Here is a 16,749-nt window from a genome sequence, read left to right as displayed (position 1 = left end):
AGGGCCCTCCTTCTAGTGTTTGCATTTTTTTCTGTCTGCCAGTGAGAAGTTGCGTCATGTGAAAATGGTTATGGTGACAGCGCACAGTTCCAATAGTGAGATACCCCTCTGATGCCTATAGTGAGCTACTCCTATGATGTTTCTGAGAACCAGGGTTAATTCCTTAACCAAATATTTTACTTTCTGATAAAACTGAAATTAAATGGTTATAAATGATCACCACAAATCCAATTAATACTTCGATGTGCATTGATCTCACCCATAAGACTAATAACTGGAGACTATCAGAACTGCTTTCAAACAGTACATTTTTTAATATCTGTTTCAGAACCCAGTGGTAACTAGGAGCCTCTCTTGCCTAAAAGGATCCATTAATGATCTCAGCAACACCTACACCACAGCTCTGCTAGCATATGTCTTCACACTGGCAGGAGACATGGAGACTCGTGCTCACCTTCTGCAGCACCTTGACAGGGTGGCAGTAAAAAAAGGTGAGTTATCCTCTAGCTGAAAATTATTCATTGTCTAAACTGTCAGTTACATTGTTGATTGTGAATTTATTTTTTAGGAAATGTCATCTACTGGACTCAGACTGCAGCTGAAACATCTGACTCTCTGTCAGTGGAAATCAGCTCTTATGTCCTGATGTCTTTACTCAGTACCTCCCACACTGCTGAAGACCTGGGATATGCTTCAAGTATTGTTAGGTGGATGATCAGGCAACAGAACTATTATGGGGGTTTTTCTTCTACCCAGGTACAGCAAGAGTCAAGCTCTCCAAACCCACATTTGGTTTTTGTTTAAAGATTGTCAGCATCAATATCCAGTTCACTGCATAAACCCACAATAAAATACAACAATTCTGAAAACTAAAGTCATGCATTTTCTTCCTGTGTACCTTAAATGTCATCACAAAAAGCATATATTCTGTCTCTCTGAAAGCTCATTGATGTAACTCGCATATTTTTAACTTTGTATTGCAGGACACAGTAGCGGCCCTTCAAGCTCTGGCTCTTTATGCTACAGTCGTATTCAGCCCAGAGGGTTCCAGTACCGTTACAGTCCAGTCCTCTAGTGTCCAACTGGAGTTTGATGTGAAACCAGACAACAAACTGCTTTACCAGGAGAAGGTGATGAATGATGCGACTGGAAAGTATACCCTACAAGTGAAAGGGACTGCATGCTCCTCAATCCAGGTAAACAAATACAAATCTCTTACCTGACAGATGTTTGTTTCCATTTTTTGCATAATTCTTTTTCAAAGTTTTTGTTGCTGTTAAGTGAGGAAGTGCGGAAAAATTGATACTGTGAAATATCCCAATATTTCATTTGGCAATACTGGTATAAATTTTAAATACTGACAAAACACATTTTAAATTAAAGCTACAAGTAGCACATTTTAAATTAAAACTTTATAAGCAAATATGCAGTTAAGGGTCTTGCTTTTCTGTTCCACCGAAACCCGACCACTAATAAGCAGCACACCTCTTTAACAATATTAATAATAATAATAATAATAATAATAACAAATAATTAACAAAGGCATGATGGGAAATGAGGGCATGCTTATCCTGCACAGCGTGACATTTGATTGCCGATTTCTATGGGTCATAGGATTCCTTTGGGATGGGAGTTATCTCTGCCATTAATGATGGGATGGCATGGGATAAAATTCTCAGGGGAGCGGGAACAAACAGTTAGTCTAGTTCAGTGCTTCTCAAAAAGTGGGCCGTGCCCAGGGGAGGCGCGCAGTAGTAGCGGTTTTAGACACAGGTAATCCTGGCAATTGCCCGGGACGTAACAGGGGGGCGGTGGCGGCTCAGTGCTTAGAAAAAAATCAGCGCCACAATTGGCTTCCTAATATCTCTTATATCACGGACTTTGTAACAGCCTGAAACCCGTGAATTGCCGTCCCTGCAGCTGTCCCTGTCTCCTGTCTCACGCGTGTGTGAGAAGGGGAGGGGTAGTGGACTCAGGCTGCGAGGTGGAAAAAGCACGAGAAGCGCTGCCTCTGTTGCACAAAACCAGGATCACTGCGTGCCTTTAGATCAGTGTTTTTCAACCTTTTCTGAGCCACGGCACACTTTAACCTTAAAAAAAATCCCGCGGCACACCAGGATCCAAAAATTTAAAAAAAAAAAAAAAAAGAGAAACTCATAGTCTGTATTGATCTACAGTCCCTCTGCAATCTCACATGCATTTTAGTGATAATTGTGGCAGAAAAAGCTGGAAACTACAGCTGTTTTTTTCTAAAAGATGCAATAAAAGTTAAGTTAGAAGATGTAAAAACAGTTTGATGTGTGTTCGTTGATTTCAAGACGTTTAACAACAGATCTCCTTGAGCGCTGTCACTCTCACAACCCAATGCATCATGGGAGATGTAGTGCATTAAACGGCCGGCGGAGATCGCGTCTCTGAGCTTCCTTGTTTTGTTCACTTGTTCCACGGTCTGATACCGGATTCTGTGGAAAGCTGCACCGATAAAGACGAGCTTTAGCTGGTATTTATGTTAGAACTGAGCGACTTTACGAGCTAAATCAGGAAAAGGAAGTGAAGACTTTAACCACTTCTGATTGGTCACACTGATGACATGTGATTAAGCTCCCCAAGAAGGATTGGTGGAGACAGTTAAAGGGGCGGGACTTTTCCAAAATACAGCCGGAGTTGCAGCTGAATCGCGGTACGTCATTCTTATCAAAATGTCTTTAATAAAATAAAATAAACGCAAAGAAAAAGTATTTTTCGATCTTTTATATTCCTAACTCCTCAGTGTTTTATCAGGGCCTGTTTGGATGAACAGAGAGCTGAAAACCTGGAGATGGGAAATGTTTAATTTTTCAGTTAATGAGGGCAATTCCCCACGGCACACTTGACCATCTCCCACGGCACACTAGTGTGCCGCGGCACACTGGTTGAAAAACACTGCTTTAGATCACTCGGCTCATTCTAATAATGTTATTCTTCATGAACCATTGTAGACATTTTCATGACGTCTTTATCTTCCATTTAAACACTTTCCATATTGAAGTACCAGATGGCGCAGAGAACAGACGCCTGTTGCCATAGCTCATGTAATTGTGTTGTAATCAAGTTTGTAATCATCTTTGTTTTTACTTATTCTCTTTTTTTATTCTTCCATTATTTCTGTTCACCTTCATTTTTCCTTTTTTTATATTATCCTTACGTCAGTTTTCGCATCTGATGTAATAACACTGGGAAGCATGGCCCTTGTTTACACCACCACAAGCTGCTGGCTCTGACAGAGTCTAGTCTGCTTCATGGAGCTCGGCATGAGATTCCGAGAGGAGATATGGAGGAGACGTTGGGGTCGCAGAGCTGGGACTCACGTTAACATGAACAGGAGGAGATTTAAGACTGTTGTGCCTGCAGTCATTATGGGGAATGTGCACTCACTGGCCAACAAGACTGAGGAGCTAACAACTCTTATAAACACCCAAAAGGAGTGTCGGGAATGCAGCCTACTGAGTTTCATTGAGACGTGGTTGCATTCCCACATCCCGGAAAGCAGCGTCGCGGTTCCCGGTTTTATGACCTTGAGGGTGGACAGAGATGCAGCCGGCTGCGGTAAGAAGACGGGAGACGGGATTGCTCTCTACGTGAATGACGGTTGTGCAACCCCGGACACATCTGAGTCAAGGAGTGACTCGGCACGCCGTATGTGGAACTGCTGGCGATCGGAGTCCAACCTTATTATCTGCCGAAGGAGTTCACATCGGTTGTGGTGGTGAATGTCAAAGGGATGAGGGTGAAGTCCCAGAGCTACCAAAATTTTAGGGATCCGCTGGGGAGTTTGCCAGTCGCTCCAGAGACAGTCAAAGCCTTTGTAGGTAAAAGGTTTTAATAAAATACTCTAAAACCGGGAAAGATTTAAAAAAAAAAAACAGGATGACATAAAACACATTCAAAGCCATCACATCAAGAGTCTTCATGAGAACGGTGGTGAGTTGTCCATGTGACGCGATAGTCCAAGAGTCCACCTTGATGTTTGTCCCACCCCCAAGTTCTTCACATAAGCCAGCCTGCATTCTAGGCCACCAGTACACATGCAATAAATAGCGTATGGTAAATGGCGTATACTTATATAGCGCTTTCTACCTTCTTACGAAGGCCCGAAGCGCTTTACAGTCACAGTCCCATTCACCCATGCACACACACATTCACACACACATTCACACACTGGCGGCGGCTCCGCTGCCGAACACTGGCGCCAACCTCCCACCAGAGGCAAGGAGGGGTTCAATGTCTTGCCCAAGGACACTTCGACACATGGGCGTGCAAGGCGGGAATCGAAGCTGCAATCTTACGATCATGGGTCGACCGCCCTACCGCTGCACCACGGCCGCCCCAATAAAAACAAGACAAACCCACAGATAGTTTAAACGGACTAAAACAATTGTGCAAAAGAATAAAAGTCAATCTCTAACCCAAATAAAATACACTGGCGACAGAGCTACAGGCTGTTCATCAAATCTTGGGGTAAAGCTGGCACACTTAACTTTAGGAGGGGTGAAGCCCGTTCACCCGTCTGCGTCTCCAAATGGCAGTGTACGGGGAATGCTGTCTCCCTCCTCCACGCGAGTGTTTTGCTAGTCCTTGCCCCGATGAAGACCCGTGATGGCTGTGGCCGGTGCTTTCCCGCCTCCGCGTCGTGGATTGCGTGCCACCTCCGGCTCCAAGCTCTCCTCCTGCCTGCACCTTGCAGGTCGCGCCCAAATGTCACGGACTCCTCACGCTGGCTTCAAATTTTTTCTCTCTTCTGTAGGCTGCAACCTGGGTTCAACAGTCGTCTCTCTGCCCTTGCATGCCGCGCACTGGTTTACTATGAGAAAGGAACAACCTCCCTGCTCTGTGTGTAACCACGCCCTCCCACACAGGTGTCTCTCATTCACCATTAGCAAGTTGTGAAAGCAGTCCCATACGAATTGCTGACATGAATGGTTCTGTTCCTCCATCCGCCGATGCTGAGTCCGTCCGTCATCACTACCACCGTTTCCCGCCTGCAGATAGAACAGCCTAACTCCTCTTGCATCATCACTGGAGACTTTAACCACATAACCATGGGCAGAACGCTCGGGGACTCAGTATGTGAACTGTCCCACTTGGGAAAATAAAACTCTGGATCTGCTGCATGCAAATGCCCCCCCCCCCCTTCCCCCCCGCAGGTCTGACCATAACCTGCGGGAACGTGAACAAAAAATCTGTGAGGAGGTGGACCCCTGAAATGGAGCAGGCCCTGCAGGACTGTCTGGGGTCCACAGACTGGGATGCTCTTTGCATGCCTCAATGGCGAGGACATTGACGGCATGACAGACTGCATTACGGAATATATTAAGTTCTGTGAGGAGTCTGTTGTGCCTACTCGAACTGTTTGATGCTTCCCCAACAACAAACCCTGGATAAGCAGTGACCTGAAGAACCTCCTGAACAGGAAAAAGAGAGCCTTCAGGTCTGGAGGCCGAAGAGGGTGCAGCACCAGCTTAGGGATCAGCTGAGGAACGGGAGAGACTCCCACAGGAGGAAGCTGGAATCCAAACTCCAGCAGTACAACATGAGAGCGGTGTGGAATGAAGAAGGTCACAGGATGTGGAAGGAGAAACATTTTCTTATTCCTAGGGGGGGCCTTGCAAAAAATAATTGAGAAGCACTGGTCCAGCTCATGAATGAAACGTCTGTGCACAAACGATGTCTTAGAAATCAACAGCTGGTTTTATCTTGTCTAAAAACGGGATAGTCATAATTAAAAGACCACTGGCAACACTTTTGTAATACAGTACATCAAAAGATGGTTGGAGTGGGACTTCAATACTATCGAACAACAAAAATTGAGCCTTTATGCAATCACCTTCACTCAGTCAGCGTGTGATTGATCATTGTAATGAAGATAATCTCTCACTAACATACATGTTTTTTCTTCAGATTTCTCAACACTACAACATCCCTCCTCGTCCAAACATCACAACTTTGAGTGTGGAAGTTGAAGCACAAACCAACTGTTCGGACATATCCAGACAAAAGCTAACTTTGCATCTTAAGTCTCTGTGCGTGAGCTACAAGCAGATTCTGTCTGATTATGCTTTCTTTCCTGACTGACAATCCTGCGTATTCACCAATAGATACAGTGGAAATGAAATGAGTTCCAACATGATCATCCTGGACATCAAAGTGCTCACTGGATTTGTTCCAGTAAAGGACTCTTTGGAGAATGTAATGACCAGAGTTTTGACACAAGTCTGAAAATGTATTGCTTTTGTCTATTGAGTAACGATAGACAAACTTGTGTTTGCAGCTGAAAAATGCCTTGCTGGTAGATCGTGTGGAACAGAAGGAGGATCACATTGTTATTTACCTGAGGGAGGTAAGAAGCATTCAAAAGATGGAGATTAATTGATGATAATATCTAGATCTGTGAGTACGTGAACTGACCTTTCTTTTTTTGTCAACAGTTAAAACAGGGAGAAGCCATTACTCATTACTTGAAGCTTGTACAGCAGCTGCCAGTACAGAACTTGAAACCTGCCTTGGTCAAAATCTATGACTACTACCAGCCAAGTAAAAGCCTAAATTTGGACAATTTACTTTTTGAAATATTTAAATCCTGTTATTATTTAAGTTTTCAAAAGTTACGATATTACTAACGAATGAGAGACAAACATTAAAAAATGCGTTACAAACGTTGACACATTTCTTGGTACCCTTCAGTTAATCAAAGACAAACTCACAATTGTAATAGAAAACACATACATTTGACAAAAGTAAAAATAATAAAAAATCTATAAAATATAACTGTCACAAACATTATGCACTGTATGAAGTTTACTGGGCTGCTTGTCTTTGATTGTACGTCCCTTTTTTGTCTTGCAGGTGACCAGGCTGAGACTCAATACATCTCCCACTGTGCTTAAAGAATCAGTGTGTAAAGGAGCTGAGAAGACTTATCCAGTGGTTTTGTGTTCTTTACACTCAGTGATCAGTTTTTAAATAAAATGTATAGCAAAAGCTGAGAATTCTGGATTTGTCTGGTATATGTAAAACATAAGGTTTTTACACTTAATTTGTAGGATATTTGATACACTTCGTTGTTTAATTTAACTATGAAATAACATTGTCTGTGCAATAATCAAAAACAGCAATGCAGTTGAAATACTGAAATTGTACTTCTATTTGAGTGAAAAACAAAAGAGGGCAACAACATAAATATACATTTTGAAAGACTATTAAGTAACTGAATTGAGAGAAAAAATTCATTCATGTACACAATCACAAACAATAAAGTAAAGCCATTGTGCAAATCTGATTCCTGCTGATTGCACAGCATTGCATTGAGGCTCATTTCAGCAGTTTACTCACTAAACAAAAATGCTTCATTTGTGTCCTATAAATGTAGGAATTAATCTTATTTTGAAAAACAGGTTTTACATTTACATGATTCTGGTAAAGAAAACAAACTTCTATGTGAATTGAGGGATACATATTTTTTTCTGTTCTACACATTTCAATAAGGAGAGATCTTGAACCTGGGATTGAATATTTAGTTTTGACATAATCATGACACACTACTAAACCAACAGAGCAAAAGGACACATTACCAAGCAACAATAATGAGAGAGAAATTCTCTGAAAGGTAGTATGTGTGCTTCCTCATCCATTTGTAGTGGATGGATGGAGAATCAAGACCTGGATGACTAACAGTCCTGCTCCTTCAAGTGTAATGCAGTTGGTGCAGTGCAGGTGATGCAGACAACTGTTCTTGTGTTTTAGTAAAACTGTCTTAGACTGACTTGATGTGGATGATTAACATCTGAAATAACCATGAAACATCCTCTACAAACAAAGGAAATGAAATCTTGAATTTGTAAACACTTTGAAGGTTTATGAAGCAATTCTGTTACATTGACCAGAAGAAAAGACAACGTGTTTTTCATCAAATGTCATGGTACTACTTCATTAGGATGTTTCTAAAATGTTATCATACATGTGTACATACATGTCCATTTGTTAGTTTTTGGGTTGCTGAAGTAAATTTTGATGAATAAAACAAATGAAAGCAGCACCATTGAATTTTTTATTTCTTTATTTTGTATTTATAGCTTGAAATGCTGGAAAATGTAGTTTTAACAACAAGTGGCTTTTCAAGAAGTATCAACTGTTTCTAATAAAAGACCCTGACCAGAAATGTGGGTTCATAAATGACTAAAAGATCTGACAGATAAGAAGGCCCAAGACCGTTAAGACAAGGAAAAACTATTCAAAATATCTTAAAATCATTTCCTGAAGCATATGGGGAGCCAGTGCAGGGATTTCCAAATCAGGGTGATGTGAGCCCGCCTTCTGGTGAGAACTCGTGGAGCTGAGTTCTGGAGAAGCTGAAGGTTCTTAATGTTCGTTTTAGGAGGACCAGCACACAGGAAGTTCCAACAATCAATTCTACTGATGATGAAAGCATGCATTAGAATCTCCATCTTAGCATGAGAGCGTGGGCGGCCCAAGCCAAATTTCTATGACCATAACAACCAGTTTTATTATCCTGCTTAATCAAAGTTAGTTTAGAGTTGAAAATAACATCCAGGTCTCCAACTGTTTCTAAGTAACTTAATAAAAGGTATTTTAGCTTCAATAACTTTATTTCTTTTGGCTTCAGAACCAACGACTAAAATTTCAGTTGTTTCCTGGTTGAAAAATTATTTTCCATCCATGATTTCACATCTTAACCCTTGTGCTATCCTAGACACTTTAACATTGGGAGTTGGGTCATCTAGACCCACTAGACCAGGGGTCGGCAACCCGTGGCTCAGGAGGCGCATGCGGCTCTTTAGCGCTGCCCTACTGGCTCCCTGGAGCATTTTCAAAAATGTTTGAAAATATAAAAAGATGGGAGAGAGAAATATATTTTTGTTTTAAAATGGTTTCTGTAGGAGGAAAAACAAGATACAAACATTCTTAACGTTTTCCAATGCTGTAAGAATGTGTAGAATAAATATTAAATTCAACATTTCTGTGCGTCATAGCCTGCGACACACGTTTCTACCAGCAGGGTGGCGGACCGCTAGTGAGTGATGTAAATGAACCACTGTCAGTTCCGTGCATTGCTTTGTAACAATAGACCTTTTTCGCAAAAACCGGAAGTACGTCATCAACGTGTAAACCTAGTTCCGGTTTGTGCTTCGCTGGCGGAGGAATGGCAGAGCCTAGAGTGTTTTCGAAGAGCCTGAGTTGTGTTCCGAAGTTCACCAGCGCCGATGTGATGAAGAGTGTGAAGATGCAATCGTCCACTAAAGGAAACAAATTGGACATGGGATATAAATTCGTCCACGAAGAGTTTATCCACCATTACCAAGGTAAGCTTCAGCTAGCTTTAGCCATAGCCGCATCACCGGTAACTCTTTGTTTACGTCAACTGTAAATCCTGGTGTTATTAATTTGTAATATAAGGTATAACACATCGCAGTGAATATGTTGTGTGTATGTTTAAGTGAAAAGGCATGAGATTAACATAACACCCAAAAATTTGGTGAAGCTGTAAATAAGAAATGTTAAGTTGCCCGTATGCGTGTTCATTTTGCTGCGGTTGCGGCACATTCTTCACTTACTAGTATTATTTTTCTGAAAGTATGGTGAGCAGAAGTCCTCTTTTCCTGGACATGTCCTCTCTTTTGATACTTATATAATAAAATAACATTGAACATAGATGAAATGTAATTATATTTGCTTCATGTATGCAGCTCTGAACACCAATTACTCTCGATGAAATATCTCACAAACTCACTTCACTCCTCTTTTTTACAAACTCAAATCTGGTCACCCTACTGACAGTTATAGTTTCATTTTACATTGATGTAGCAACATAAGTATGTCCTAATTTTAACCTATATAATTTATTGTGTCTAGATATCACTGGATGCAGAAAGTGCCAACCTGAAAGCTTTCTTCTGCAGTTGTGTGGCTGGTAAAGGATTCTGCAATCACATAGTTGCCATCCTGTTCCAGAGCGCACATTATTCACAGCTGGGTCTGCAGGCTGCTCCACCCCCCTGGCCTGCACGAGTGGCTTGCAAAGATGGCACAGACCAAGAGCACAGGTGGGTTTGTCATCAAATTGTCATTAGGATTTAAGAACGTATGTGTATCCATAACAACTCTAAATTATTATAAAAACACCCCAAGTAGTTACTACAGACTTTAATTGCTTTCTGCCTTTTACTTATAAGGGAATCCATCCTGAACCGGTTAGTGAGCTGGTGGTGCAAAAACCCAAAACAGTTGGCAGAGACGGTCTGAGCTCCACACTGTACAAGGCATTTACAGGTGATTAACTTTTTGTTGCTTTGTGAGCAAGTTAAGTTTTTTTTTTTTCTAATCTTATGACTAACCAAATTATGGTTACAGCAGATATAATGAATTAAATTGAAATGTAGTTATGCACTTATGTCTAACTTTTGTGTGTTGTGTTTCTCTTGTGTAGGACCACAGCCAGATCCATATATGATGGCATCTGGAAGCAGATTATGCCAGGTGCAGCCCCAACCTCTCATGGCTGTGTTTGGGGTTTCTGAGATGGAATGAAAGAGAACTTGGATATATATTATGGCAAATGCATGAATGCATACCTTAAATTACACTTATCTTGTCTTTAACAATCAGTTCAGCCTTCTGTCTTACTGTTGATCTGTAATGTTATTTTTTATTGTAAATGTTTGATGTTATTTGAGTTGTGATTAATCAGTTGTTGTTACGCATACCAAAAAATTAAATGAGGCACAATTTTGACCAAAATTGTTTTATTTGTTCATCAAATTTTTTTGTGAAGTCAAAGTCACATTTCAACAGAAAAATATTACGAATATAACAATTATATTTAATTAGATTTTAAGAATATGTGGAAACACTAAATTTTTCCATACTATTTGCACATTACACATTATTTACATACCAAACATTAATTCACTCTTCAAAACAAAAGTCCATGATCATTTGCCAAAACACAGCAGTTAAGCCAGATCTGATTCCCACCGCCCATCAGTGTGAGCGGCACAGAGAGTTCCTGATGTGAAAGGACTTTATCCTACTGATCACTCTTTCCACCATAATTCTGAGGCGGGTGATGGCTGCGGTTTGTTCTGTTTCCTCCTTGCTGATGGAGTCGAAAGCTTAAAAGGTGGAATGATGATCTTAGATCCAATGTCAGTTAGGAGGTCTTGAACGAGGAACTCTTTGTCCGCCATGACCGTCTCCTGGCTCCAGCAAAGGAACTTGGCTTCTAAGTCATGGATGTAATCCAAAGCCTCATCCAGAGCACCTGTGAAGATAAAGAAATTAAAAATCAGTCTTAATATATTAATGCTACCTTTCAACACAACACAGTAATCATGTTTTGAAAAGTATGTTAAGTATTTAATTACAAATACATTTCATTTATTTTTGTTAAGGAAATTACAAAATGACAAAATACCCAATATTAATTAAATACATGTAATTAAAATAGGTGAGAGCATGAACATCTTTTATTATAAATATTAATTTGTTCAGGTAGAAATGCATTTATCCAATAACGGTACACATAGTTGACTAACGTTAACCAAACACATTATGAACAACCTTACCTGCAGGTGGGGGTGTCACGTAGTCGTGATCCATCTACTGCCTTAGCTTAGCTTAGCCACCATGTCGCTAGTATCTTCACAGCTTAGCTGCATAGCCTGACGTTTGAGGTTCTGTCATATACTGACTCCCTTCTCAAAGGATCAGTAAAGTTGTTCCAAGGGAAAATACTCGGGGCAACACCACTCTTCAGGCGACGAACGACGCAGCTGCACCACAATCCGGAGTGAAGTTAGTAAGTGCCGGCAGCAGAGGGTGCTACCTGTGTTTACATTAAAACTATGCCCTTCCTCTCTTCGGATCGCCTATATCCATTTGGGTTTCAGGTTTGGATCCACAGGAAAATAATGAAATGAAAGGTAAGGCTGTTTTTGGTTGGAAGACGAACAGCCTGGAACGCAACAGAGACTGCAACTCTTCGACTCTGCCATTCTTCATATCTGCTGCTACGCTAACAGGAAGTTGTTTTACACGTCATTGACGTATTTCCGGTCGAAAAATGCGGAAGTGTGAAAAAGGTCTATTCACCCTCCACTCAGCGAGGGGAACATCACAACGCTGTTCTACGGCTGGGGCATTAAATACCAAGACAATCTGCTCTCTAATATTACCAAGAAAAAAACTCATAACAGTTTGTTTGTGCAGCCGTGTTGTGTGAGCGTGACAAACGTACATTAAACACTTCGCCCAACACTCAAACATCAAAAACCCAATTTCCCCAAATACACAATATATACAAAAACCCACAGTTCAAACCCAAGTCCCGCTGTTTTGCTAGTAAAAAAAAGAAATGTTCTGGAGGAAAAATGATAGTTCGACAGTCTCACGCGTTTGGTGGGAGGCCGCTCGCCTCACTCGATGGAACGCATTCCACCCGTCAAAGAAGCTGGCACAGATCCTTGTACCGCACGATCCGAGCTCTTTGGGAAAATATATTCAGTAGGCAAATAATCCTAGCTGGGAAAGGTAATCCGTATGAGAGATCGCTTGCTCCTCCACGCTTCTGCGTCTCTGTCAGCTGTGCATTTCCCCCCTCGCGCTCCCGCGTCTCCTTAAAAAAAAAAAGGTGTGTCGCACCGTCACCTGGCTGTCACCTGTCAGCTGGTACAGTTCAACCAATGGGGTGACGACAAATACAACACATGACGACAAAGTTTCATTGAAATAAAACTTTTCAATAAATAACCCAGTTTTCAATCTTTACGTCAGGCGCTGAAACTCATCTGTAGTGGCAACCATTACAGTTTGATGAAGTTGAAAGCGAATATTCTGATCTCCTGCTACACAACAAAGTCCGATGGCTGTCCAGGGTGACGTTTTGCGTCACTTTGTCGTCTGTTTAGAACACGTGAAAACATTCCTGAAAAGCAAAGACCTGGGGCCTGTTTCAGAAAGGAGGTTCAACCAACTCTGAGGTTAAACTTGAACTCTGAGTTGGTCAATCGGGAGATTAACAACTCTGAGTTTTCTGTTTCAGAGAAGCTGATCCGAGTTAGATCAATCAACTCTGAGTGGACTGATTCGGAGGTGAGCGTGCGCACCGCGACTATAAGAAGCCATTATCAATGGAGCGCAGATATCACGAGTCACCATGGTAACCGTGAAAAAAAGAGGTCTGCGTATTTTTCGCCAGCTGAACTTGACGTGCTGCTGAAGAGTTACAGTGAATATGAGCACATATTACGGAAGAAAAGCAACACCGCTGCATCTGCAAAACAGAGACAGTTAGCGTGGGAAAACATAGCTGCTCAAGTTAATGCGTAGGTTTGCATTTAAATCATTGTTATAAAATATTGGCTGTAATAACTTTCTAAATAGCGTAAGGAGTGAAATACAAAATGGCGATATTAAGGTGTACTTTTGAAGTGTTATTCCTGGTGTAAATGCATGAAATGCTGCATAGTGTACAGAACCAATCTGGGGGGAAATGCATTTAACGTCGGTAATGTTTAGAGGACTTTTTTGTTAACCTTCCCCTCTTGCAAACGTTGGTCAGTTTAATATTAATACATGCAATTGTGTTTTAAAAGTGAACTTTTGTCTACTGTTGAACCTTTCGCTGCGCGAAGACTTCTCCTTTCTTTTCTCTCGTCTTTCCGACCGTGGTCAGAAGCGCAGGGGAGATTTCCTCCAGGGCCGAAGGGAATTCTCCTTCGGGGTTCACTTCCCGTTCGAAACCCTCAACCTCCAGAGCGGATTAAGAATGACTCCAAAACAGCTATTCTGGGAATGACACCTTCTCTTTATTTAACTAAGTGCTCCGTCCTCCGAACACACAATATATACCACGCACACACCTCCGCTCCGTGCTTACCCCCCCCCCCCCCCCCATCTGCACCTGCAATCGCCCCTCCCCTTCTCTCTCGTGGCTCGCACCCCGCTCAGCACACACACGCTGCAACACTACCCTTGTATTGATCAAGTGGTATAGGTTTATATGGGATTAAGAAAGTAAGCAGTGCTAGAAAATTGTGTTTCCAAAAAGTAATTGTTACATTAATCTAATCCAATGTCCCTGATTTCATTTTCATGTAGATGCAATCCTGCAGGAATTAAAAGAACATGGCAGCAGCTAAAAATGAAGTATAAAAACATAATTCAATCAGGTAAAATTTGAGCATGTCATGGATGTAGGCTTTGTTGACAATATTTGACATATGAAACATCTACATAGCAATACATATCTAATGTTGTTTTCATTGTATATATGTAATTGACTGCAACGAAAAACGGTAACGCTCAAACAAAAACGTATGGGGAAATGACAAAAAATTGAGTCTTCTCAAAGTCTTCGTACGAGGTAAATATAATTTTCTACGAATTAATGCAGCCTCCTCGTCTATTGGGTCCTCCAAAAAAGGACAAGCCATTCTTGTCACTTAGACCGTCTCTGTGTGACGGACATTTGGGTAATGAAGGTTAAAGCGAAAAATACCGCTTCGTCTTTAAAAAGGGGAGGGGACCAGCAGAAACTTTGAGTTTGGAGAATAAAACCTGCTCCCGACCAGGTTAGGTTCACAGCATAAGTAACCATGGATACTGACTCCGAGTAAAAGTTACCTCTCTTTCAGAAACGGGTTTGACTTACTCTGCTTTCTCTGGTTTAACAAACCTCCCATTCTGAAACGAAAAACCCAGGGTTTCCCTGATTTCAGGGTTAATGCACTCAGAGTTTACACTTAACCTCCTTTCTGAAACAGGCCCCTGAATACCCGCAACTGGAAGATCCTGAGTGGCTGGAAAAGCTGCACTTTTTGGTGGATATGACTGTGACAAGCCATCTAAACGAGCTGAATGAAAGTCTCCAGGCGCCGCAAATGCTTGAAGCTGTTCTGTCATTCGAGCGCAAGCTGACTGTCTTTGCCAGATATGTACAGCGAAAGAAGATGATGCTGCTGCGTTTTACCCATGCACTGACTTGCTTGGCGTTTGCACAGAAATCAAACTTAACTGTATTAATTTGATTTTATATACTTTACCTTTTCAAAAGGCTGTTTTCTTTTTTATTAACGCAGTCTGTGTTTTATTGCACTCTGTTTAATTCCCAAAGGGGTCTCGTCATGCACGTTCCGTTTTATTGTTTTTTGTTCGAATCCTCAAAATAAAAATGATATCAAAAATCGGATTTCTTTATTACATTTCTTTAATTTTATCAAAGCAATGAAACATAATTCATTAATATTGTAATGAAGTTAAACTTGCACAACAGAGCAGTCACGTGACGCGTCGTTCTCCACAGAATGCACTGCAGGGCAAATAAACATTTAATCGTTAATGCTCATTATGTATTTGTAACAACATTTTGATAGTAGGCTAATATAGCTAATATAGATACATATTGCATGTGTTGCCTTCATTAGAAGGCTTAGATAGGGCTTTTAATATTTTGCGGCTCCAGACATATTTGTTTTTTGTCTTTTTCGTCCATTTTGGCTCTTTCAACATTTTGGGTTGCCGACCCCTGCACTAGACAGTGCGCTGAACCTTTTTACTTCAATGATTTGTGAACCTCACTGTTGTTCATGGATTATATGAAATCTCTCCACCTTTATCCACCTTTGTCATGGTAGGGAGAACATGTCAATGCAAGGGTGGAGTCATTTAAGCTATAGCACAAGGGTTAAATACAGTCAAAAAGTGCTTCTGTTGGTCTTGTGTCACCAGGAGATGTAACTTTCGGGTCGGGCACTAAATGACAATCGATTACGTTCGGGTCGGTTCGGGCCGGGCTTCTCTCTCGCTGACTTTTTTAATAAATATATTGTAATGTCTGCAAAGAAGCTCCTTAGGCGGGCGGCTGTCAAGCAGCTCTTTATTAATCCTGTATGTCAGAACGGTTACCGCACGAACCGAAAGGCGCAGCCAGCTTCTTCTTACTCGGATTGAAGTTGGAACACACAGACACAGGTAGACCCCGCCCCCTCCCACCAGTCACCAGCCCACCGTTGATTGACACAGTGTTGTCCAGCGACTGGCAGAAAGAGGGGGGCGCCGGCCACCCGCAGCTCGAACTACCCCTGGCTGCAGCCCGCAGAACTGCGCACGTGCCGTGAATGTAATCTTCCCTCGCAAGTCCGCACCTATTTTGTTTAGTTATCCCCGATATGGAGCAGCAAGAAGTCAAGGATAAACTTTAGACTGGGGTACTGAAAAGGCAAACATGCAACACCGCAGCTGCAGTATTTCTCCGCGTAATGAAGGAGTGCGCATCAAGATCTCTCTCACTCAAGCTTTCTATGGAACAACAAACCTGCAAGAATTAGTCTAAAAACTTTAAAATCTGCAAAAAGCTGTGGAGGATTAGAACTACCTAATTTCCACAAATACTTTCTTGCAAATAGATTACAATATATCTTAAAATGGTTAAAAAATAATCCAGAAACCAACTCATGGTTAGACTTGGAACAGGTGTTATGTGGAAAGATCAACCTGTCACAGCTACCATTTATTAGCCAAATAGTTAAAAAACAGGATTGTTTCAAAAGCATTAATATAAATGCCACCTTAACAGCCTGGTGGGAATTTCTCAAAATATCAAAATCATCAATTCAACCGTGCAAAATGACACCCATCTGGAACAACCCGGACATCCTTATTAACAAAAAAATGATTCACTTCCCAGCTTGGCAAGCA

At 41.4% G+C, this 16,749-nt stretch overlaps 1 protein-coding gene and 1 long non-coding RNA gene across 6 annotated transcripts in view; both read left to right on the top strand.

Annotated features, from left to right (window-relative positions):
• LOC101160088 (alpha-2-macroglobulin-P) overlaps positions 1–7,025 on the top strand; it is a 40,366-nt gene extending 33,341 nt beyond the window's left edge. For all 5 annotated transcript variants that reach the window (XM_023961532.2, XM_023961529.2, XM_023961531.2 and 2 more), the window contains 8 exons: positions 329–491; positions 569–756; positions 984–1,196; positions 5,938–6,059; positions 6,135–6,225; positions 6,308–6,376; positions 6,465–6,570; positions 6,883–7,025. In XM_023961532.2, coding sequence (XP_023817300.2) covers positions 329–491; positions 569–756; positions 984–1,196; positions 5,938–6,059; positions 6,135–6,225; positions 6,308–6,376; positions 6,465–6,570; positions 6,883–6,923 — 993 coding nt within the window. In that variant the 3' untranslated portion in view covers positions 6,924–7,025. The remainder of the gene's footprint in view (positions 1–328; positions 492–568; positions 757–983; positions 1,197–5,937; positions 6,060–6,134; positions 6,226–6,307; positions 6,377–6,464; positions 6,571–6,882) is intronic.
• A 2,191-nt stretch (positions 7,026–9,216) lies between these two features.
• On the top strand, positions 9,217–10,608 carry LOC144981457 (uncharacterized). The gene is made up of 4 exons (XR_013647106.1): positions 9,217–9,356; positions 9,907–10,097; positions 10,227–10,323; positions 10,481–10,608. It is a non-coding gene; the product is annotated as an uncharacterized LOC144981457 (long non-coding RNA).
• Positions 10,609–16,749: the final 6,141 nt, after the last annotated feature.

The sequence above is a fragment of the Oryzias latipes genome, chromosome 13, assembly GCF_053564925.1.
Source record: "Oryzias latipes strain Hd-rR chromosome 13, Olatipes_Hd-rR_3.1".
In the NCBI taxonomy this organism is placed as follows: Eukaryota; Metazoa; Chordata; class Actinopteri; order Beloniformes; family Adrianichthyidae; genus Oryzias; species Oryzias latipes.
This window is presented reverse-complemented; position numbering and strand designations above follow the sequence as displayed.